Source organism: Carcharhinus amblyrhynchos, chromosome 11, assembly GCF_965287045.1.
Source record: "Carcharhinus amblyrhynchos chromosome 11, sCarAmb.v2.hapA, whole genome shotgun sequence".
Classification (NCBI taxonomy): domain Eukaryota; kingdom Metazoa; phylum Chordata; class Chondrichthyes; order Carcharhiniformes; family Carcharhinidae; genus Carcharhinus; species Carcharhinus amblyrhynchos.
In genome coordinates, this window is record NC_137334.1 from 7,178,874 (window position 1) to 7,201,998 (window position 23,125).

The window sequence follows — 23,125 nt, forward strand, 5'->3', positions numbered from 1 at the left end:
CACTGAAACATGTTGCTGAAGCTTTTCATCTTCACTCATCAGGACAAATATAAGAATGCCAAATTTCATAGTTTGGTGACCTAAATTGCTATCCATTCAGCAGCCTTCTCTCCTGTAGTATAAATTGTTATGACAGTCTGAAAATTGTTATTCTTGCATTTGTCCTGGATGAGAGCAAGGTTAAAAAGCTTCGGAAGAGTCTCTCTCTTTTGGACAAAAGTTTTTATTCTCCTTGTAGTACTTAAAGCACAATTTCTGACCATCACTCCATTTTCTTCCCTTTTTTTAGTTTGTTTTTGAACGATTATTTATATGGCCTCTTCTGCCACACTTACTGGTGATGGATCATTGAGTAACACTGCCCGAGCCCTTGCAAATTATTTCAAGCCCCGTTTCCCAATAAACAGTCCAAGAGCATCGTCGCGTGCTCCAGCATCCTTCCACCCCTCTCTATCGTACTCTTTAGTTCCGTTTCTCCCTCCCGCTCCTTGTCACTCTGGTTATCTCGCTGTGTAGCTCTTGCTCTCTGTCTCTCATTCACTGTCTCTCTCCCAGTTTGATCTGGGGAGTAAAGCAGGTTTTGTTGTGCCAGTGACTGCGCCTCGTGGATTGAGCTTTACTTTTTTTTTTGGTTCAGGCCCAAGGGCGGATCTACGGTAAACTAAAAGAGGAGAATTTCTTTAATCCAAAAGAAGAGGTGAAACTAGAGGCAAATATCAAGGTCCCATCTTCGGCTGCTGGGAGGGTAATTGGTAAAGGTGGGAAAACGGTAAGTCATGGAGTTCACAACCTGAAATTGCCTTGTGACTGGGTGCGAACCTCACGGTGACCTGGACTGACATGTCGTCCCCTCACCCGCAATCACTTACAACCCCAGCAGTGTTGTTTCACCAAACTCCTCCTCCCACTCTCTCAAATTGGTGAATCCTTGCTGGCTTCCGTCCTGTGCATGGTATACTGTAGATTCCATTAGTTACCATAAGAGATTTCCACCAGGAGAATTCCCACTTGCTGACTGTCAGGGGGAGAGAATTTGTACATCCTGACCTCTTGTGGCCATACGGCATCACTACAGATAACTGCTTGAGAGTAGCAGCCACTTTGTCTAGATCAGGGGTGCATTGATCCTAATTACCACTGGGCCTTGATGTTGAAGACTCAGTAGGGTTGTGGGGGTGGGGGGGGGAGGTGGAGGGAAAGGGTTGGCGATGTTGGGATGGTGGTTTGGGGGGAGGGGGTTGCTCTTGTTCTTCCTTTCCCTGAGCTGCTGATGGATTGATCCTTTGGTATGTTACTTAATGGATGAACGATGCTCTAAACCAGTTCACTGATATCCAATTACTCATAGTTTGTCCAAGACGATGTGAGCCGAGTAGTTGACTGACTGTGCCTGACTCGTCCCTCTGAGCACTGCCCCCGCACACAAACACTATCTCCCGTAAACTGTCCCTGCCCCCTCCCCTCTGTACACACACTGTCTCCTGTAAACTATCTTCCATAAACTCCACTGCACACAAGCAGGCTGGCAACTTTCACTGTCTGGAGTTTCCTTTTGTAGTTCAGGCAAAACTTTTTCTGGCATCATGTGCTGAAGCCTGGTACTCTGTGTGTCAGTGTCCAAGATGTGTAGCTCTCATGGATTATCCTTTGTGAATATGCGCTGTTGTAGGCTGGGTTGCTGTTTTGGTGTCAGTGCCAACGAGATGGGCCCAGTTCTCTGGTTTTGTGTTTCACACTCTGGAAGCATTCACCCTCACCTCTCACTGCTGCTGTCTACTTTTAAGGTGAATGAATTGCAGAACATCACGAGTGCCGAGGTGATTGTCCCCCGAGACCAGACGCCAGACGACAAGGATGAGGTCATTGTGAAAATCGTTGGTCATTTTTTTGCCAGTCAGGTAAGCTGCATTGACCTTTCACCTCTATCACAGTGTCACAGCACAGGACATCCTAAGGCAAGGGAGATAACAGGAGGAGGGCCCGGGTGAAGGATGATGAGCAATTGAGGGCGCAGAGTTATACTGCAGCAAGCCAGGGGGGATATTGATAGCTCGAGCAATTTTCACAACCATTTGTTTACAGATATACACATTGCCAGCATGCATCTCCTAAATCCAACAATCAGAGTTCCAGCATATTCCTGTTTATGGGAAACAATTGAATTGGAGTTGATGTCCACCAGCTATCTACAATTTAATAAAATTAATATACAGTTCATCTGTCATTTCTGTTTACACTGTGTCACAGTCAGACCTGCAGTACATTGCGTGTGTTTACACTGTGTGATGCTCAGTCCTCTTAGGCATTGTGTTTACAGTACCCATGGGATACTGTATACTTACACTGTCACATTCTGTCCTGGGGGTACAGTCTGTGTGTTTACACTGTGTGACATTCAATCCCCTGGGATACAGTGTGTGTGTTTACACTGTGATATTCAGTCCCCTGGGATACAGTGTGTGTGTTTACACTGTGTGACACACAGTCCTCTGGGATACAGTGTGTGTTTACACTGTGAGATAGTCAGTCCCCTGTGGTACAGTGTGTGTGTTTACACTGTGTGACCCTCAGTCCCTTCGGTTCAGTATGTGTGTTTACACTGTGAGACACTCAATCCACAGATGCGGAGGGGAATACCCCAGGGCCAGCTCTATGCCCTATAGCAGTGTTATGTATTCACTATGTGGCACTCATTCCCATGGGGTATAGTGTATGTATTTTCATTGTGCAGCCCTCTGGGGTACAGTGTGTGTGTTTACTCTGTGTGACGCTCAGTCCCCTAGGGTACAGTGTTGACTTCACACTGCATGACACTATGTGTGTGTGTGTGTTTACACTGTGTAATGCTAAGACCCTAGGTAGAGTATAGTGAGTTTGTGGGACATTCAGTTCCTTTGAATACAGTGTGAGATACTGTCTGCTCTGGAAACTTATAAAAAATGTGCAAAAACGGTCATTCAGCCCTTTGAACCTGCTCCACCGTTAATTATGATCACGGCTAATGTGCATCTCCATCGGCTTCCCCTCATCTGTTTTTATCCTTTTCTCCTCAAGTGATCTATGTAACTGCTTCTTGAAAACATACGATGTTTTGGCTTTAATTACTTCCTGTGGTAGTGAATTACACAGGCTGACCATTCTCTAGGTGAAGAAATTGCTCCTCATTTCTGCTCCAAGTGGTCTTCACTGTATCCTCAGACTGTGATCCCTGGTCCTGGACATCCCAACCATTGGGATGGTCCTCCCTACATCTTCCCTGTTTAGTCCTGTTAGAATTTCATAGGTTTCTATGAGATCCCCCACCTCATCTAAATTCTAGCAAATGCAACCCACTCAGTCTCTCCTTATACATCAGTCCTGCCATCCCAGGAATCTTTCTGGTTTACCTTCTCTGCACTCCCACTATAGCAAAATATCCTTCCTTTGAGAAGGAGACTGAATGTGTACACAATATTCCAGGTATAGTCTCACCAAGGCCCTGTATAATTGCAGTAAGACATCCCTGCTCCTGTACCCAAATTCTCTCGCTATGAAGGCTGACAGACCATTTACCTTATTTTACAGTTTGCTGCACCTGCATGCTAACCTTCAGCGACTGGTGTACGGGGACACCCAGGTCTTGTTATATATTCCCCACTCTTAATTAAAAGTCATTCAGATATCTGTCTTCCTGTTTTTGCTACCAAAGTGAATATCCTCACATTTATCCACATTATACTGTATCTGCCATGCATTTGTCCACTCACTCAACTTATCCAAATCACACTGAAGTATCTCTGCATCCTCCTCACAGCTTACCCTCCTACCTGGCTTTGTGTCATCTGCAAATTTGGAGATATTACATTTAGTTCTTTTAGCTTAATCGTTGATACATATTGTGAATAACTGTGGTCCCAGCACTGATTCCTGCGGTACCCCACTAGATAATGCCTACCATTTGGAAAAAGACACATTCCTACTTTTTGTTTCCTATTTGCAAAGCAGTTTTCTATGCAATTCAGTACACTACTCCCTATCCCATGTGCTTTAATTTTACATGTTAATTTTTTGTACGGGATTTGGTTGAAAGCCTTCTGAAAATCCAAACAAACCACATCCACTGGCTCTCTGTCATCAAGTCTATTGGTTACATTTTCAAAGAATTCCAGTAGATTTGTCAAGCATAATTTCCCTTTCATAAATCCATGCTGTCTCTGTCCAATCCTGCCACCTTTTTCCAAGAGATTTGCTGTAAAATCTTTGATAATGGGCTGTCAAATTTCCGTCACTACTGACATCAAGCTTATTATAATTACCTGTTTTCTCTCTTACCCCACCCCCCCCCCCCCCCCCCCCACACACACACACACACACACACACACACACACACACACACACTAAATCGTGGGGCTACATTAGCTACCCTCCAATCTGTAGGAATTGTTGCAGAGTCTATAGAATCTTGGAAGATGACCAGCAATGCATCCACTATTTCTAGAGCCACTTCCTTAGAGAAAGTGATGGGGTTTGAAAGTCAATAAAATCTCCAGGACATGATAATCTACATCCCAGGGTATTTAAGGAAGTGGCTCTAGAAATAGTGGATGCATTGCTAGTCATCTTCCAAGATTCTATAGACTCTGGAACAATTCCTACATATTGGAGGGTAGCTAATGTAACCCTGCGATTTAGTGTGGGGGGGGGGGGTAAGAGAGAAAACAGATAATTATAATAAGCTTGATGTCAGTAGTGACGGAAATTTGACAGCCCATTATCAAAGATTTTACAGCAAATCACTTGGAAGAAGGTGGCAGGATTGGACAGAGACAGCATGGATTTACAAAAGGGAAATTATGCTTGACAAATCTACTGGAATTCTTTGAAAATGTAACCAATAGACTTGATGACAGAGAGCCGGTGGATGTGGTTTGTTTGGATTTTCAGAAGGCTTTCAACCAAGTCCCATACAAAAAATTAACATAAAATTAAAGCACATGGGATAGGGAGTAGTGTACTGAATTGCATAGAAAACTGCTTTGCAAATAGGAAACAAAAAGTAGGAATGTGTCTTTTTCCAAACGGTAGGCATTATCTAGTGGGGTACCGCAGGAATCAGTGCTGGGACCACAGTTATTCACAATATGTATCAATGATTAAGCTAAAAGAACTAAATGTAATGTCTCCAAATTTGCAGATGACACAAAGCCAGGTAGGAGGGTAAGCTGTGAGGAGGATGCAGAGATACTTCAGTGTGATTTGGATAAGTTGAGTGAGTGGACAAATGCATGGCAGACACAGTATAATGTGGGTAAATGTGAAGATATTCACTTTGGTAGCAAAAACAGGAAGACAGATATCTGAATGCCGCACTTATGCAAGGATATTTTGGCTTTGGAGGGAGTGCAGAGGAGTTTTACTAGGCTGATACCAGAGTTGAGGGGGTTGAGCTATGAGGAGAGGCTGAATAAACTAGGCTTGTACTCGTTAGAGTTTAGAAGAATGAGGGGAGATCTCATTGAGACGTATAAGATGATGAATGGGATGGATAGGATAGAGGTGGAGAGACTCTTCCCGCTCAGAAAGGACAGTAGGACTAGGGGGCACAGCCTCAAGATAAAGGGGGGGGCGGTTTAGAATGGAGCTGAGGAGGAACTTCACTCAAAGGGTGGTGAATCTCTTGAATTCTCTGCCCGTTGAAGTGGTGGAGGCTGCCTCGCTAAATATTTTTAAGACGCAGGTTGATGGGTTTTTGATAAGCGAGGAGAGGGCGGGAATGTGGAACTGAGTCACGACAGATCAGCCATGATCTTATTGAATGGCGGGTCAGGCTCGAGGGGCTAGATGGCCTACTCCTGCTCCTATTTCTTATGTTCTTTTAATTAAGAGTGGGGAACATGTAACAAGACCTGGATGTCCCTGTACACCAGTCACTGAAGGTTAGCATGCAGGTGCAGCAAACTATAAAATAAGGTAAATGGTCTGCCAGCCTTCATAGCGAGAGGATTCGGGTACAGAAGCAGGGATGCCTTACTGCAATTGTACAGGGCCTTGGTGAGGCTGTACCTGGAATTTTGTGTACACGTTCAGTTTCCTTCTCAGAGGAAGGATTAGCAGGGTAAACATGTGGGTTTACAGGAATAAGGCCTGGCTGGGATTGTTGTCAGTACATGCTCGATGAGCTGAATGGCCCCTTTCTGCACTGTAGGGATTCTATGGCTCTACAACCTCCACTAACATTTTTTGCCCCTAGGTATTTCTTATCTCTGCCTATAGTTTCCACATTGTCAGAGCTAATATTCTTCCTCAGTATGGTATTAATTTCCTCTTTAACGAGCAATGCAACTCCACCATCTTTACCTTTTTGTCTGTCCTTCCTAAATACTGAGTACTCCTGGATGTTTGGTTCCCATTCCTGTTCACTGAGCAGCCATGTCCGCTTAACCCCAACAATATCATTCTGTCTACATCTAGTTGTGTGATTTATTCATCCACTTTGTTGTGAATCCTCCACGCGTTACGGCGTAAAGCCTTTAGGTTCATCTTTTTTACGTTACTGGTCCAATTCCCATTATTTCTTTACTGAGGCCCGCTTTGAATCTGGCCCTTGCTTTCTTTGCCTACCAAGTTACTTATTCCACTTACTGTGTTGCTTCTTTCTTTGGTTCCCATCCCCTCTGCTATTTTAATTAAACTATCCTGGACCACTCCAGCAAATACTGCCCCTTGACAAGAGTCCCGATCCTGCTGAGGTGTAACCCGTCCAGTTTGTACTGGTCCTACCTCCCCAGAACTGGTTATAATGCGCAAGAATCTGAAACCATCCCCCTCACACTATTTCTTCAGCCCTTCAGTTGGTCATTCCCCTCAACTTTTTCTAGGGCCATTTCCTTAAGTATTGTGGGATTTAGATTATCAGGCCCTGGGAACTTCAATCCCCATCAATTTCCCAGATATCATTTCTCTACTAATACTGATCTTCTTCAGTTCCTCCCTTTCAATAAACCCTGTGATCACCCAACATTTCCAAAGTGCTATTTTTCAGGGGAGTGGTCACAAGAGATTCCAATACTGCCCCCTTGCTCTGCCTGGTGGTCACCTACCCTGTTAACATTTGCAGGCTGAATTTTTTTAAAAAAGTTAGTCATAGTAATGGAAAACAAATTTTAAATTGTGTTTATTTAAAGCTGTGGGTGATATTAGCCTGCGATGTGACTACCTCTCCATACATACTATCCACAAAACACTCTGCTTCATGGATGCTCCGTAGCCATCACTCCAGCTCCAAAATCTGGGCTTCTTGCACAAGTTGGCCACGGGTACTGGAAATGTTTCCGACTTCCCACATGAAGCATGAGGAGCACACCGCAGCTTAGAGCTTTCCTGCCATGCCATAATTTACTCCTTTAAATAAAATCTTTGGAAGATACTTGATATCAGATTTATATTCAATTCTCTAGGGACCTTCTTTCCTGGCCCTTGTTACTACTGAATATACCCTTACAAACGATAAACTGCACATAAGATCTTTGAAACTATGAGTGATGAAAGTATTAAATACATACAAACCTAACCCACTACTTACCAATCAGCTCTCTCCCTTGTATCCTCAACGACTACAGTGGGCAAGGCCACTCTCTGAAGATTTAAAAGTTAGAAAGCTAGGAGAAAAAGCAAGCACCTTTCCCCTCTGCATTGAATTCCCAGTCAGCTCCAAAGTCCTGATATCCATACCTTCTCTGCCTGTGTCTCGCTGTAGGTGGGTATTTACTCCCTCAGTTCATCTGTGTGTTTACACTGTGTGACATTCATTCCCCAGAGTACAGTGTGTATGTTTACACTGTGTAACGCTCAGTTCCCCTGGGTACAGTCTGTGTGTTTACACTGTGTGACAGTCAGCTCCCTGGGGTACAGTGTGTGTTTACACTGTGTGACACTCAGTCCCCTGGGGTACAGTGTGTATATTTACACTGTGTGACATTCAGTCTCTTGGATACAGTGTGTGTATTTATGTGTGTGATACTCAGTCCCCGGGGTACAGTGTGTGTTTACACTGTGTGACACTCAGTCCCCTGGGGTAGTGTGTGTTTACACTGTGTGACCCTCAGTCGCATGGGGTACAGTGTGTGTGTTTACATTGTGTGACACACAGTTCCCTCGGGTATGTGCTGAGTACTTACACTTGTGACACTCAGTCCCCGGGGGTACAGGGTGTGTATTTACACTGTGCGACAGGCAGCTTAACCTCCAACATGTGGGTTTCCTTCAGGTGCTCTGGTTTCCTCCCACACTTCAAAGATGTGCAGATTAGAATGATTGGCCATAGTAAATTGCTCCTTGATGTCAGTGTAAATATGTGGGGTTATGGGGTTAGGGCCTGGGTGGGATTGTGGTCGGTGCAGACTCAATAGGCCAAATGGTCTCCTTCTGCATTGTAGGGACTCTATGATGAACACCATCATTCCAACAAAACGTATCTCCAAACTCTGTTGCTTAGAGCTTGGCTCCTTCCTCTGTGACTGGATCCTAGACTTCTAACACATAAACCACAATCAGTGAGGGCAGGCAACAACACCTCCATGATTATCCTCCACATCGGTGCCCCACAAGGCTGTGTCCTCAGCCCCCTACTCTTCTCCTTATACACTTACGACCATGTGGCCAAATTCCCCTCCAATTTGATTTTTAAATTTGCTGATGACATCACTGTAGTGGGTCAGATTTCAACAATGATGAGACGGAGTACAGGAATGAGAGAGAATCTGGTGAACTGATGTGACAACAATAATCTCTCCCTCAGTGTCAGTAAGACGAAGGAGATAGTGACTTCAGGAAGCGTAGTGGAGGTCATGCCTTTGTCTAGATCAACTGTGATGAAGTGGAAATGGTCATGAACTTCACGGTTCTGGATGTTCAGATCAGCAACAACTGCTGCTGAATTTTAAGAGAGAGCTGTTTTGGTAACTGAGGTGGCAGTTTCTTTGTCTCTGACTGTTTTGTGTCTCTTGCTCCTCTCTCCCCCTTCCCTCACTGCAGACCGCACAACGCAAGATCCGAGAGATTGTGCAGCAGGTCAAGCAGCAGGCAGGAGCGATGACTTCGCAGCGCAGCAAGTGAAGTGAGGCAGAGCTAGGGACACGAGTAACAGCTGACGAATGTAGCCCTTCCAACAAGTGGACACGAGAGATTGACAGGTCGGGAATGAACCAAAGAAACGACGGACAAATGAAACAAAGAAAAAGGATGTTTCCCAACCAAAGACTGTGGCTCTACAGCTACAGCGGGGGATTTGTACGAAGGAAGTAGTGACTGCCGGCAGTCAGCCCACAGTCTGAAGAATCTCTTGCATTACTCTGATCCTTTTCGTTGGGTAAACTAGGCTGACTTGTAGACCATTCAGGAAATCGAGCAGGCACTTGGGCCATGGTAGTGTGAATAGGGTTTTTTTATAATAAAATTGAAACTAGTTCTGGTTTAACACTGCTTTGTAGATAACACGTGCATTTTTTTTTTGTTTTGTTTCATTTGCTATTTTCTTTCCTGAGAGATTAAATCATATCTGTGAGGCCAGACACCATCGCTTGTCGAAAGTTTATTTTTTAAAAGCTGTAACAGGGGAGTAGAGTGAGGTCAGAAGGTGGATTGAAAGAAATGACTTGAAGGGGGTGGGGGGAGGAGAGACACAGAGAAAGCTCGGGGTGGGGGAGAAAGGGGAAGTTGGGCACAGAGAGGCGGGAAGATGAAGAGATACAGTGAGTGAGGAGGAAGAATGCCTGTTCTTGGGAATATATTAGTTCTGCTTGCTGAGACAACCAGAGCCTAGCGGCAAGATGTGGAACAAATTTGTTATGGAGCCTGTTTGCATAAAGGAATACTGTCTGCAATGTTCAACTTTTACCCTCAGTCGTTTGCACTCGCTCACTGTCCTTGTTCGGTCCATCTATATGCAGGTGGAGAGGATCTGCGTAAGAAGGTAATGAAGGGAGCTGACTACTTCAGAGGTCAGTCCAGTAATTTACCCTCCAGAAACTGGAAATAGATACTGCCAGAAGCTTAAAAACAATTGGTAAAGATCAGAGAGTGTATCTTTAAATGCTATATCCTATTTCCTATCATCTGAAACACTGTCCCATTCACCAAACTTCTGTCACCACTGACCACAGCTTCTGTCAGTCAGACCTCCTATCCAACACTCGGAGCTTAACCTCTCTCTCTATCTCTCACACACACACACACACACACACACACACACACACACAAACAGACACTTGGCACTGTTACAAGCTTCACATCCACTTTTGCAGCAAGCACACATTGATAGCTATTCAACCAAGACAGTCAATTTGTACAAACACATTGCATGATGACCACTGACACACAGTACCCTCACTCTTGTATAGCGTTTATAGCATCTCACATCTGTATAGCACGCAAGAAACAATACTTTTCACAGCACACCAATACATGTGTCAATAATAAATCAAATACTGCAGCACAACTAGTAGGTAGCACAGTGATTAGTATTGCTGCCTCATAGTGCCAGGGACCTGGATTCAGTTCGGGTCACCATCTGTGTGGAGTTTGCACATTCTCCCTGTGTTTGGGTTTCCTCCAGGTGCTCCAGTTTCCTTCCACAGTCCAAAGATGTGTAGGTTAGGTGCATTAGCCATGCTAATTGCACGAGGTTATGGGGATAGAGTGGGGGATGAAGGTGGGCATGGGTAAGATACTGTTTTGGAGAGTCAGCACGAGTGGCCTCTTTCTGCATTGTAGGGATTCTTTGGAACGACCAGAAGAGCAGGAGATAAGACTGCATGTTCTAACCCCAATGAAAGAAATGGCGCTATCCATTATGAGAAACGCCATAGTCAGCGGCAGGGCTGAATTCATTGATGATATCTAATTCTCCTAACATCTCACTTCTCTCTCAGTCCTAACTCTCTAGGCTGAGGAAGTGCCAATGTTGTAAGCACGCAGACCTTTCTTCCTCCTCACCCCTCACCTCAACTCAACCCAACCCTTGTCCCTTATTTTAATTTTAAGTGCCCAAAGAAAACTGCAAGCTGTCCAGCCATTGAAGGAAAGGCAAGAAGAGTTATGATAGAGGGACATGGTACATGGTTTCACATTCGCAGATCCTGGCTTTAAAGAATTAGCAGCTACCTATGCTCAAGGATAGTGTAACGACAGATCTGCACATGGGCTTTGTTGGCCTGGGGAAATGACAGCACAGCTGCCAGCTCACTAGAGGCCAAGGTCGTTCGCTGCAGAGAACCCAGATGAGGACTTTGGTGGGCAAGCCTATGGAAGAAAGCTGAGAATGCACAGATCTACGAGAAAGCTTGTGTTCATTCTCAAGGAGCACTGAGGTGTCTGCCACCATCTTCGCACAGGGCCAGGAACCTGTCCTTTCCAGAATGCCACTGGAATGGTGTCAGATCAGGACGCAGTGTCTGATGGTCAACTCTAACACAAACAACAACCACCCCGATCCTGAGTGCTACAGCAGAGGCCAAGACTACTGTCAATCTGGCTATGGAAGCCGTCATGTTCCAGGCTCTCTCAGCTGTGTCCTCTAACACATGACTCTGATTGCTGAGATGCTGTCCTGGGGGAGTGGCAATTACTTCATGCTGCCCTCTCTCAGGAAGGCAGCATGCATGCCATTCCAGCAATGCCCTGGCTGTTGCCTGCAGATATGGTGCAGTCTGATGTTGGGGCTTCTGGGCTCAGCTATCCACGACCATCTGCAGTCTCCCCCCAGTAAAAGTCACCAAGTATAATGGAGTGACTGGGGGAACAGTATAGAAGATCACTAGTATTGGTGAGAATAGGCACTAAGGGATGCACAAAATGAATTTATTTTTATATGGGATAATGCATGGTTTAATTCATTAAGTAGATTCGGAATGAGAATATTGGCTTTTACATTATGGCCATATAGACACTGACAGTCAGTGACATGAGAAAGGAGTGTGGAATTAATGGAAAATCAGGACTATGCTTACTGGTATTGTATTCAATTTAGTTTTCCAGGGAGAAGTCGGCTTCCTGCTTCCTCATTCTTATCCTCTGGAAAGGTGTATGGATTGTGAACCAGAGTCATTTCCCATATTGTCAGCAGATTGTTCGACTTGCCAAGTGACTGCTCTTTGGTTTATCATGTTGGCTGAAATGCAGTTTGGTCCAGGTGACTGTCACAGAATGAAGGCATTATGACTGCTGCATTGATCTGAATGATTTGCTGGGTATGGTCACACATCGACTGGACACTGAGGAAGTGGAATCCCTTTTCATTCAGGTGCATTGCAGAGTTGACAGGCAGGCAGAGCGATGTGCATGGACTCAAAGATGCTACATACTCACAAACCCACATGGTATCTTTGTCTGCTTCTGTCTGACAAGAGGAAATTACATGAATTTCTTTCTTTGCTTAGAGGGATTCAGAGAGCTTATACAACAGCGCACTACAAACTGAGAGGTGTTGTTAACATCAATCACAGCAACCCAAATGGGACAGGCACATAAACGTATATCACCACTGTCACCTTCACAGCCACTGGTAATGCACACCTTGCAATGAGGTTGGAGTTATGGTTGGAGTTATTGGTAGATTTTAGTAACAGCCTGTTTTATGAAGTGCAGGTGTTTCAAACATTGATCCACTAATGTTCACTGGCCTTTTGCTGAGAACCTTTCTTCCCTTCCCCCTCTTTGGGCAGCTTGTCCTGCTGTCCATAACTTCTGCTGATTCTGCCAGTCATACTTAATTACAAGAGGGAAAACCTAATAGTTCACCCATATCTGAGAGAAACTGGCTTGTACAGAAGCCTTAGCTGCATCATCCTCCCTGTTGGCCTTTAAGATTTGAAACCTTATGCAAAACACCAACAACATGTTGAATTGTAACAGCCAGAAGAATAACCTGTTGATATAATTGATCGCTGGTACAGGAGGTTCCTTTATGCTATGTTCACTGACCTGTTTGCTACAGAGGTTTTGTGGCTCAATAGTTAAGGCCCTGCATCTCAGCCAGAAGTTCCAGGCTCAAGTTTCACTCCAGAACTTTGCAAGTCATTTACGATACAAAAGAAGGCCATTTAGCCCATTAAGTCTGTGCCAGCTCTCCATGTAGAATCATCCAGTCAATGCCATTACCCTACTTGGTCCCTATAGCCCTGCAAGTTTAGTTTCTTTGAGTACTCAGCCAATTTCTTATTGAAATTGTTGATTGTTTAAAGTTCCCTGTTGTAACCTCGCACTGCATAACAAAGTTCTTCTTCAATCCTGCTGCATCTCTTGCCCAAAACCTGAAATCTTGTCTCCCTAGCCCTTGTACAACTAGCTAATGGAAACAATTTTCCTTTACCTAACTTATACAAACCTATTTTCATCTTGTACATTTCTATCCTATCGTCTCTCAATCTCCTTGGCTCCGAAGAGAACAACCCCAACTTTTCCGACCTAACCTGCAACTAAAAGTCACATCCCTTTTTAAAAGTCTTTTTAAGTTTATTTGTTAGTCACAATTAAGGCTTACATTAACAATGTAATGAGTTACTGTGAAATTCCCTTAGTTGCCACACTTGGTGCCTGTTTGGGTCAGTGCATCTAATCAGCTTGTCTTTCAGACTGTGAGAAGAAATCGGAACACCTGGAGGAAACCTAAGCAGAACGTGCAAACTCCACACAGTGACCCGAGCCAGGAATCAAACCCGGGGCTGTGAGACAGCAGTACTAACCACTGTGCCACCCCATCCCTGGAACCATTCTAGTAAATGTTCTGCACCCTTCTCAAGGATCCTCACTCGCATCCTTCCTGAATTGTGGTGATCAGAACTGGATATAGTACTCAAGTTGGGACCTGGCCAGAGCTTTATATGGCTTCAACATAACTTCCCTGCTTTTTGTGCTTTTATGAAGCCCAAGATCCCATATGCATTGCTAAGCACGTTGTGTGTCCTGTCATCTTCAAAGATTGATGCATGTGAACACCAAGGCCCCTTTGTCCCTTCACACTCTTCGGAATTGTGTGATTAAGTCTATATTGGTCTCCTTATCCTTTATGCCAACTGCAAGAGAAGCAGTGGCCCTAGCTCTGATCCTCGAGGAATACCACTGTCTCCCATCCTCCAAACAGAAGAACAACCATCTATCACTACTCACTGCTTTCTGTCCTTAAGCCAAGCTTTTATCCTCTTGCACACTGGCCTTCCTACTCCACAAGCCTCAATTTCATTAACCAGTTTTTTCTGCGGTACTCTGTCAAATGCCTTAAACTCTGGAATTCCCTATTAAATGTTACTGCATCCCCATTTCTCTTAATTTAAGAAGTTCCTTAAAATCTGTGGTTCAGGGCAGATTAATGGTCATGACAGGAGGTACAGTGCTGGAGGAACCTCAGCCTTTCGAGGTATGAGGTTCTTGCTGCTTGTGTGGATGAGGGTAAAGTCTTTAGGTTGGAACCATGAATTAGATAGCTGTTCTCTGCAGCTGCAAGCAGCAGTGAAGTTTCTGTTAGCCGTCCTGTTCCAGGATTATGGACATTCTTCATGCAGTGACCTCATGAAGTAGGTGTTGGAGGGGCAGGGAAAGGAACAATTGTTGGGGCACACATAAGCTCGAGAAAAGAGATTCTGCTGAGAGAAAGCTAAGATCCAAATTAAAACGCAGAACATCAAAGATATTCTCTGGATTGCTAGCTGAGCTCAGTGCAGACAAGCAGACGATGTCAAACAGATCAGAAAATTGAATACGTGGTGCAATGAGTCGTGAGAAACGGCTTTTGAATCATGTGCTATTGGTACAGCAGATCTGTCATGATCTCATTGAGTTTCAGAGCAGCCTACTTCCACTGTTATGTCTAAAACTGGTAGTAGTACTCAGGAAAGAGGGTGTTGTACTTTGGGATGGGCTGCTGAGCTGGGAATCAGTGTCTTGGTGAAACAAATAACTGGGGCTGTAAACAGACATTAAAGAGTTGGAACGGGAATTTATAATGATTAATAGCATCTCATGGTGAGGGAATCCTTTGGAAAAGAGTGATCATAATATTGAAGTTTACATTTGAGTTTGCATATGATATAAATCCGATAAAGATCCAATTATGTTCATTAGTTGAATAATAATGAACACTTAAAGAAGTACATTCCATTAAAAAATAAAAACTCCACATAGTTGACTAACCAAAGAGGTTAAGTGTATTAGATTAAAAGAGAAGGCTCCGAATACCAAGAACAGCAAGCCTGTGGATCAGCAGAGGGTGACCTTAAAAAAAATTGAAAGAGAAAATAAGATTACACTAGTGAGAAATAGGAAAACTAGTTGCAAGAGGACACATAAAACTTATCAGAGATGATAGGAATCAGGAGTCTAATGAGAGTTGAGTACAAAGTAATTAATATTAAAATATTAAAGAAATGAATGGGACTAAAAGTTAATAAATCCTCTAATCCTAACAACCTTCACCCTTGAGTTCTAAAAGAGGTATTTTTAGAACGAGTGGATCCATGTCTTATAATCCTCCAAAATCTCCTAGGTTTTGGAATGGCCCCAGTGGAAGGTAGCAAATTCAAGAAATGAGAGGGGAGAGGAAACTGGGGGCTACTGGATGGTAAGCCTGGCATCAGTCACCAGGAACAACTTGCATCCATTATTCAGTAAATGCTAAAAGACATTTAGAAAATCATGTCATTGGGTAAAGTCAGCACGCTTTAATGAAAGAGAAATAGTGTTGACAATTTTTAAGGAATGTAACAAATGGATGTGGCGGATTTGGATTTTCAAACAGCTTTCAGTAAAGTGCCACACAAAAGGTGGAATTTAATGCCTGACCCCTCTCGCACCCCGCACACCACCCCCCCCACCCAGCAACTTTTGTGGTAGGGGGCATTTAATCAATCAAAGTTTTAGTCAGAAGTAGGCTTACATTCACACTGTAATGAAGCTACTGTGAAAATCACCTAGTCGCCACACTCCGGCATCTGTTTGGGTACACTGAGGGAGAACTTAGCACAGCCAATGCACCAAACCAGCACGTCTTTCAGACTGAGGGGAAAATGGAGCAGCCAGAGGGAACCGCACAGACATTGGGAGAAAGTGCAAACTCCACACAGACGGTGACACAAGTCAGGAAGCGAACCCAAGTCCCTGCTGCTGTAAGCCATTAGTGCGAACTACTGTGCCGTCGTGTTGCCTGAAGGGTAAAAGGTGAGGTCCCTACTACATTCCACCCTCGTAGACAACCTTCCCCTACCTTTGCCAAATTGAGGCCCTTGGTGGACAGGTAATGCCTATTTAAGGGCTTCTTCCACCACCAGTGGCAGGTGGTGTCCCATCACCAATCTTATGTGGAGTTGCTTGCGGGCTCCTGGAGATAGAGTGGTCATTGTTCAAAGGCACGCAGTTCCTCATTGAGGGGCATTCCCAACCTTGCTCCTGATCTCCGCACCCCCCCCCCCACCACCATCAGTGGTGTTGCCATTCAGTAGCAGAGGCTGGCCTAATTGGTAGCAGCCCTCCAGCAGGCGGGACTTCCATACACAAAGCACCCTCCAGATCCTGGGTAAGGTCCACCAGTGCCCAGTTCAGTACTTGATTCATATTTGATATGGGAGTTTTCCCAAAAACAGGCAAAGTGGGAGTTCTGCCACTGTCAACTAAGACTCTCATTGCCTCCAGAATATTACCACCTAATAAGGCAGATGTGGACTGTTGGGGTTGGGAGTAAATATTGGCAAGTTATTGTTAAGGAACAGAAAACAACAGTGCATCATTTCCTGGTTCCTAATGATCAATGCTGGGATCTCTGCTATTGACAGTCAATAACTTGAATGGAAACAGAGAGTAATATATTCAAGTTTGCTCGCCAAGTTAATTTTAAATCTAGATTGATAGATTTATATTAGTTTAAGGAATGGGGGATGGGCAGGCAGATGTAGAGAGTCAGATTGCAGATCAGCCCTGATCTCCTTGGCAGAATAGGCTCGAGGGTCTGAAAGGCTGAGCCCTGGAGCCACGTTTCTATGACAATACAAAGCTAGATGGCAACGTAAACCGTGAGGGGGACACAGTGTCCGCAAAAGGATATAAACTGTTTTAGTGAGTGCACAAGAACATGAAGTATAATGGGGAAATTCAAGGTTATTCATTTTGGTAGGAAGAATAAAAAAATCATTTTTTAAATTTTAGAAATATAAGTGTCGATGTTCAGAAGGATCAGAGTGGCCATAGAACCCTGACATTGCAAACTGAGGCCATTCAGCCCATCATGTCTGCATTGACTCTCCAGAAGGCCCACCCGCTGTCCTATCCCCATAACCCTGCAAATTTACCATGGCCTTTCCACCTTACCTGCACATCTTTGGAGTATGGGAGGAAACCGCAGCACCTGGAGGAAACCCATGCAGACATGGGGAGAATGTGCAAATTCCACACAGACAGGTGACCTGAGGCCAGAATCAAACCCAGGTCCCTGATGCTGTGAGGCAGTAGTGCTAACCCCACTGTGCCACACTGTGTCCTTTTACAAGAAACACACAGTTTTCAGTTGCAGGAACAATGAGGAAGGCAAATTAATTGGCCTTTATTGCAAGGGGACAGGAATACAAGAGTAAGGAAGTCTTGTAATCTTACCAGGTTTTCGTGAGCCAACACCTGAGATACAGTGTGAAGTTTAGATTTCTGGTACTTCCTTCAAATGATGTGAACTGAAGATTCACTAGAATGGTTCTGAGATGAGACAGCTGCCCTGGGATGACTGGCTGAATAAATCAGACCAATGCTCGCTGGAGTTTGAAGAATGAGGTTATCTCAATGAAACATGAGCTTCTGAGTGGGGTTGGTACTGAAAGTCTAGAACTGATGAAACAGTCTGTATAAGGGGACAGGCATTTCAGACTGAGGTAAGAAATTTCTACAGAGTTGTGAGTCCTGGGTTGTGGATGCTCAGCTGTTGAGTATATTCAAGACTGAGATGAACAGTTTAGGATCATAGAATCCTTATGGTGCAGAAGGTCGTCATTTGGCCCATCGTGTCTGCACTGATTCTCCAAAAGAGCATCCCACATAGGCCCTATCCCTGTAACCTCATGTATTTACCCCACTAATCCCCCTAACCTACACATCATTGCGCATTAAAGGGTAATTTAACATGGCCAATCCACTAACACACCCCTCTTTGGATTGTGGGAGGAAACCCCCCCCCCACAGACAAGGGAAGAATATGCAAACTCCACACCATGTCTCAAGGCTGGAATCAAACCAGCATCCCTGGTGCTAAGAAGACTGTGCTGTCCTATTGTTGGGAACTAAGGGATATGGTAAACAGGTGGGGTAGGGGAGTTGAGGTTGAGATCAATCCTGATCTTGTTGATCATTGGGGCCATGTAGCCTACTCCTACTTCCTATATTAGTGCATCCTTCAAGCGTCATGACTTCTTCCAAACCCTCCCAATGTCAGTGATGCAGTTGAGCTGATGACTCCTTATATGGTGTGAAATTTCAGTTCATCACCAAGCAGATGTTTCATGTTCTCACTTGTTAAATTAGAATGAAGCAGAATGATCCTTCCAAATTGCATCTGTCAACTGATATGTTGGCGTATCGACACACGGAGGGGTGTTCTGGCCCTGACACCATTGAGTCCCTACAGTACAGAAGGAGGCCGTTCAGCCCATTAAGTTCACACCTACTCTCCGAAGGAGCATCTTAACCAGTCCCAATCCCACTGTCCTACCCCTGTAATCCTGCTTATTTACAATGGCCAATCCACCTAACCTAAATATCTTTGGACTGACATCACAGGGTAGGATATCCTGACCCAGGGTGGAGCAGCCTGATTGGGGGTGGGGGGGTATCATGGCACTGATATGGGGTGGGATATCATAGTATAGCAATGCAGAATGGCATATCTCTACACACTGGAAAGTAAAGTGGAGTTGAGGCCTCAGTCAGATTAGCCAAGATTTTATGTCATGGGAGAGCAGGTTCGAGGGGCCAAATGGTCTACTCCTGATTCCTATCTGTATGTACTGTTGCAGGGTGGGATATCCTGGCACACAGTCAAAGTGTCTGCAAACATCATCTCTGTCTCTCTCTTCCATATTATCTGAAGGCCTGAAGTTGCCTACTTCTGGTCCTAATTCCTATTACCTGCAACTGGTTGCTAACTGCTTCTGTAGCAGGCGATAGGTAGTTGCTGAATTTGTTTCTATTATTTTTTTCGTGGAACTGAGTGTTGCTGGCTGGCCAGCATTTACTGACCATTCCTAGTTGCCCAAGGGTAGTTGAGAGTCAACCACATTGCTGTGGCTCTGGAGTCACATTTAGGCCAGATCAGATAAGGACAACAGATTTCCTTCCCTAAAGAACATCAGTGAACTAGATGGGTTTTCCGACAATCGACAATGGTTTCATGGTCATCAGTAGATGCTTAATTCCGGATTTTTTTATTGAACTCAATTTCCACCTAAATCAGGAATGTGACGGGATACTCTCCACTTGCCTGGGTGAGTGCAGCTCTGACACCACTCAAGAAGCTGGACACCATCCAGGACAAATAAGCCCACTTGATTGGCACCGTATCCACAAACTTACACTCCATCACCCACACACATTGACAGCTGTATGTCCCATCTAGGAACTCACCAAGGCTCCTGAGGAAGGATCTTCCAAATGACCATCTAGAAGGACAAGGGCAGCAGATACATGGGCACACCACCAACTGGAAGCCCCCTGCCCCCAACCACACAGAATCGTGAGTTGGAAATATTCCATTCCTTCATTGTCACTGAGGTCAAAATCCTGGAACTTCCTCCCTAACTGCACTGTGGGTTCACCTAAACCACGTGGACTGCAGTAGTTCAAAAAGGCAGCTCTCTAGGGCACTTAGGGATGGGCAATAAATGCTGACCCAGCCAATAATGTCCATGTCCCATGGATGAATTTAAACATGGATGAATAATGCCTTCATTCTGTGGCAGTAACCTTGTCATTTGTCTCTGAACTATCACAACAATCATAGGTTGACTACTGGGCAACAATGATTACCCACCAAGGATAGGATTGTGATTCTGATCTGGAACCTACGTACATGCGGACACCTGCCCTCATGAGAACCATGCTACCACAACAGACACTCGACAGAATGGAATACCCACTGACTTCCTCAAGTAAGTGCCTGCAGCACTCAGCTGAGCAAGAATGAAGATTTGTGTCTTTACGCAGAACAACTATGCCATGGAGTGGCTAGTCCTTACCACAACTAACTAAGCAACACATGAGGAGGATCAAGTGTTAACAGGGGACATGAGGAGGAGGGCTGGAAATGAAGATAGCCCATTCCTTCCAGCATTATAATGGGTGACAGCAGTAACATCTCCATTCACCAACAATCCACCCCTCTCTCCATCACACCATCCTCTCTCCAATAATACAATAAGGACAACTGTCACAAAATGCTTACTCAATCCAAATTTATAAATTCAATCGTGTCATAAATCCTGCATGTATTATCTAATCATCTTTTTGGATTCCCTGTGCTTCTTCCACTTTGTCTCTCCTAGTACAACTACAAGGTTCTCCCCTAATGTCTGAAATCTGCTGACCTCCAGTTGAGGAAACCATGGCTGTCTTTGGAGGGCAACCTTGCGCCCTCTGGGCCCAGCTTCATACTGCAACAGCACAGCCTGGTCGGCAGTAACCTGGACTAACAGGCAACAACAAGGCGCCTGGTAGAATGGCAGTGAGTGAGACCACAACTATTGCCATCCTGAGACAAGAAAACAGATCTGTGCTCCATGGAACCACTGTCCCAGGAAACTAGCTGAACAATCCAATGGAGATCTGAATTATGGACAACTGTGACACACTGGAATCCTTTCCACATAGTGTCATCTCAGGGCCATGGTGGCCGCAGTTTGACTTCCATTGCGACAATCGGACCTTTGGAAGTTGTGCTGCAATGGTCGGCAAGATATTCACCATCGTTGTCATTGGTGTCACAGGTCTTTTGATGGAGGTGTGCGCCCTTTCATTGTTGGAATGCATGATCTTCAAGCTCTCTGCCAAGTTAATAATGAACATTTACATTCTGAATGAAAAATTGAGAGCAGGTTGTTTTGGCAGGATTCCCAGGGTTCTCTAACTCCTTTGAAGTTCTATCTAAGTCCTCTGCAGCAGAACTGGTCACTTTGCTCTTTTGGCAAGTTGGTATCTGCATTATCCTGCATTGTGCTGCTTCAGTATCTATACAGGTGGCTGAGAGATCAAGTGTGGATGTCTGCTCATTTTCACTACCTTCCTCCTCTTCCTCAATTTACTGGGAAGGCACCAGATCTTAGTTTTTTAGAAGTGGAAAAGGGACAAAAGTTAGGATGTGATGAAGAGGGAAACAGTAAGGTGCATGCTTACACCTTCTACAGATTCTAAGTCAGAGATTGAGGGGTGAGAGGGAAGTGGGATGACAGAAGGACGATTAAGTTTGCAGATAGCTTTATTATCGATCGTTTCAGCCTGGCCTGTGGTGACGGTCTCAGCGATGCACTAGAGGGTGGAGTAATATGCTTGTTCTCCTCCAATTCATTGCTGCTGCTTATTGTTGTGTGCCACCTTCTGCAAGGAAGAGGGGAGAAAGCACCTCAGTCAATGACATGCAATATGTTTGAGTGATGTTTCTGGTGAATGGCAGCCAGGGTGTGCAAGCTGTCTCTGTGACATTTTTAAAATGAATTTTATGATCTGCATTGTTCTCATGCAAAATCTCTGAAAAGCACTCCCAATGCACCAGAATGACATTTTTAAATTTCCCTCTCTGTCCTCATAGAGTTTACATCACAAAAAGAGGCTCTTCGACCCATTGTGTCTGCACTGGCCTTAAAGCATCTATCTATTTGAATCCCTTTTTCCAGCACTTGGCCCATAGCCTTGTATGCCTTGGTATTTCAAGTGCTCATCTAAATACTTCTTAAATGTTGAGTCCTGTGGCTTGTTGAGGGTTGTGCTGGTGAGTTCTTAATTCCAGACAAATTTTCACTTTAAATATATGACCATTGGATACAGGATTCTGGATGTCTGCTCATCCTGTATCGAATATTCGTCCCATTGATGGATCTAATTTTAACAAGGGTAAGCAGGGGAAAGATCACTGTCTGTCCCAGACCACCTTGTATATATTTCTCATTAAAGTTTAAGAGTTAATTTATTGCATTTTCTAAATAAACCAAGCAAATCTTTAGTTCCATGTGTGATGGGAATCTGGCTATGATTTAGGTCAATGGATCCATACTGTCTTTAATTCTTTGGAAGTCAGGGAGGACAGTAAGTGTCACCCAGATACTGCACCAGTTCTTTCTAGAATGTGTGCGTCACGGACAAGATCAGCATTTGCTGCCCATCTTTAATTGCACTTGGGCAGCGAAGAGTCAATCATGTTGCTGAGGATCTGGAATCATGTGTAGGGCAGATCAGGTAAGGATGGTAGGGGCAAAGGTCATTCGTAAGCCAGATGGGTTTTTACAGCAATCAATGATGATTATCACAGTCACTGTTCCTGAGGCTAACTTTCAATTCCAGGAATATAACTGAATTTAAATTCCACCAGCTGCTGTGGTGACATTCGAACCTGTGACCCCAGACCCTATGGATTACAAGTCCATGATGTTACCATCTTCTCTTCAAAAGGAATCACAGGACAGTGATCTTCCTAATTTCCTGTTCTGATCTGCCGATTTGGTTCTATTCCTCAGGGCAGGTCCTGAGGTCTCACTCAAGAGATTTGTACTGTAGTTACAAGTATCTCAGATGTTTTCCATTGCCTTCCTCACGGGTTCTACCTGCAGAGTATACTCTCCTCAATGGGATGCAACCATTCCTAAAATGCCCCACCTATCTTTTTCAATGGGGAAGAAGACCACCCACTCCCATTAGACGCACTTACTGATATACTGCAAGGTGGTGCTCGAATCCTTCATCTTTTGAGCTGGGAGCGAGTCTGTGGCCCCTCTCCCAGTGTCACTCAACGTTCCCATTGTGCTGACGCCAGTTGTTCATCAGCAATCAGATTGTCAAACCTGTGACCCTCTAATCTGTAGGATTTATTCCCACAGTCAGCCAGCCTCTCAATCTGCCTGGCTGCCACCAGGGAATGGGA

The 23,125-nt window shown here is 44.5% G+C and overlaps 1 protein-coding gene and 1 long non-coding RNA gene across 3 annotated transcripts in view; both read left to right on the top strand.

Moving 5' to 3' along the window:
• Positions 1-9,287, top strand: part of igf2bp2a (insulin-like growth factor 2 mRNA binding protein 2a) — a 130,885-nt gene extending 121,598 nt beyond the window's left edge. For both annotated transcript variants that reach the window (XM_080198525.1, XM_080198526.1), the window contains exons 14-16: positions 638-769; positions 1,785-1,898; positions 9,013-9,287. In XM_080198525.1, the coding sequence (XP_080054651.1) occupies positions 638-769; positions 1,785-1,898; positions 9,013-9,093 (327 nt within the window). In that variant the 3' untranslated portion in view covers positions 9,094-9,287. The remainder of the gene's footprint in view (positions 1-637; positions 770-1,784; positions 1,899-9,012) is intronic.
• A 26-nt stretch (positions 9,288-9,313) lies between these two features.
• Positions 9,314-22,169, top strand: LOC145349898 (uncharacterized). Its single transcript, XR_013888150.1, has 3 exons — positions 9,314-9,402; positions 9,927-9,977; positions 20,000-22,169. It is a non-coding gene; the product is annotated as an uncharacterized LOC145349898 (long non-coding RNA).
• Positions 22,170-23,125: the final 956 nt, after the last annotated feature.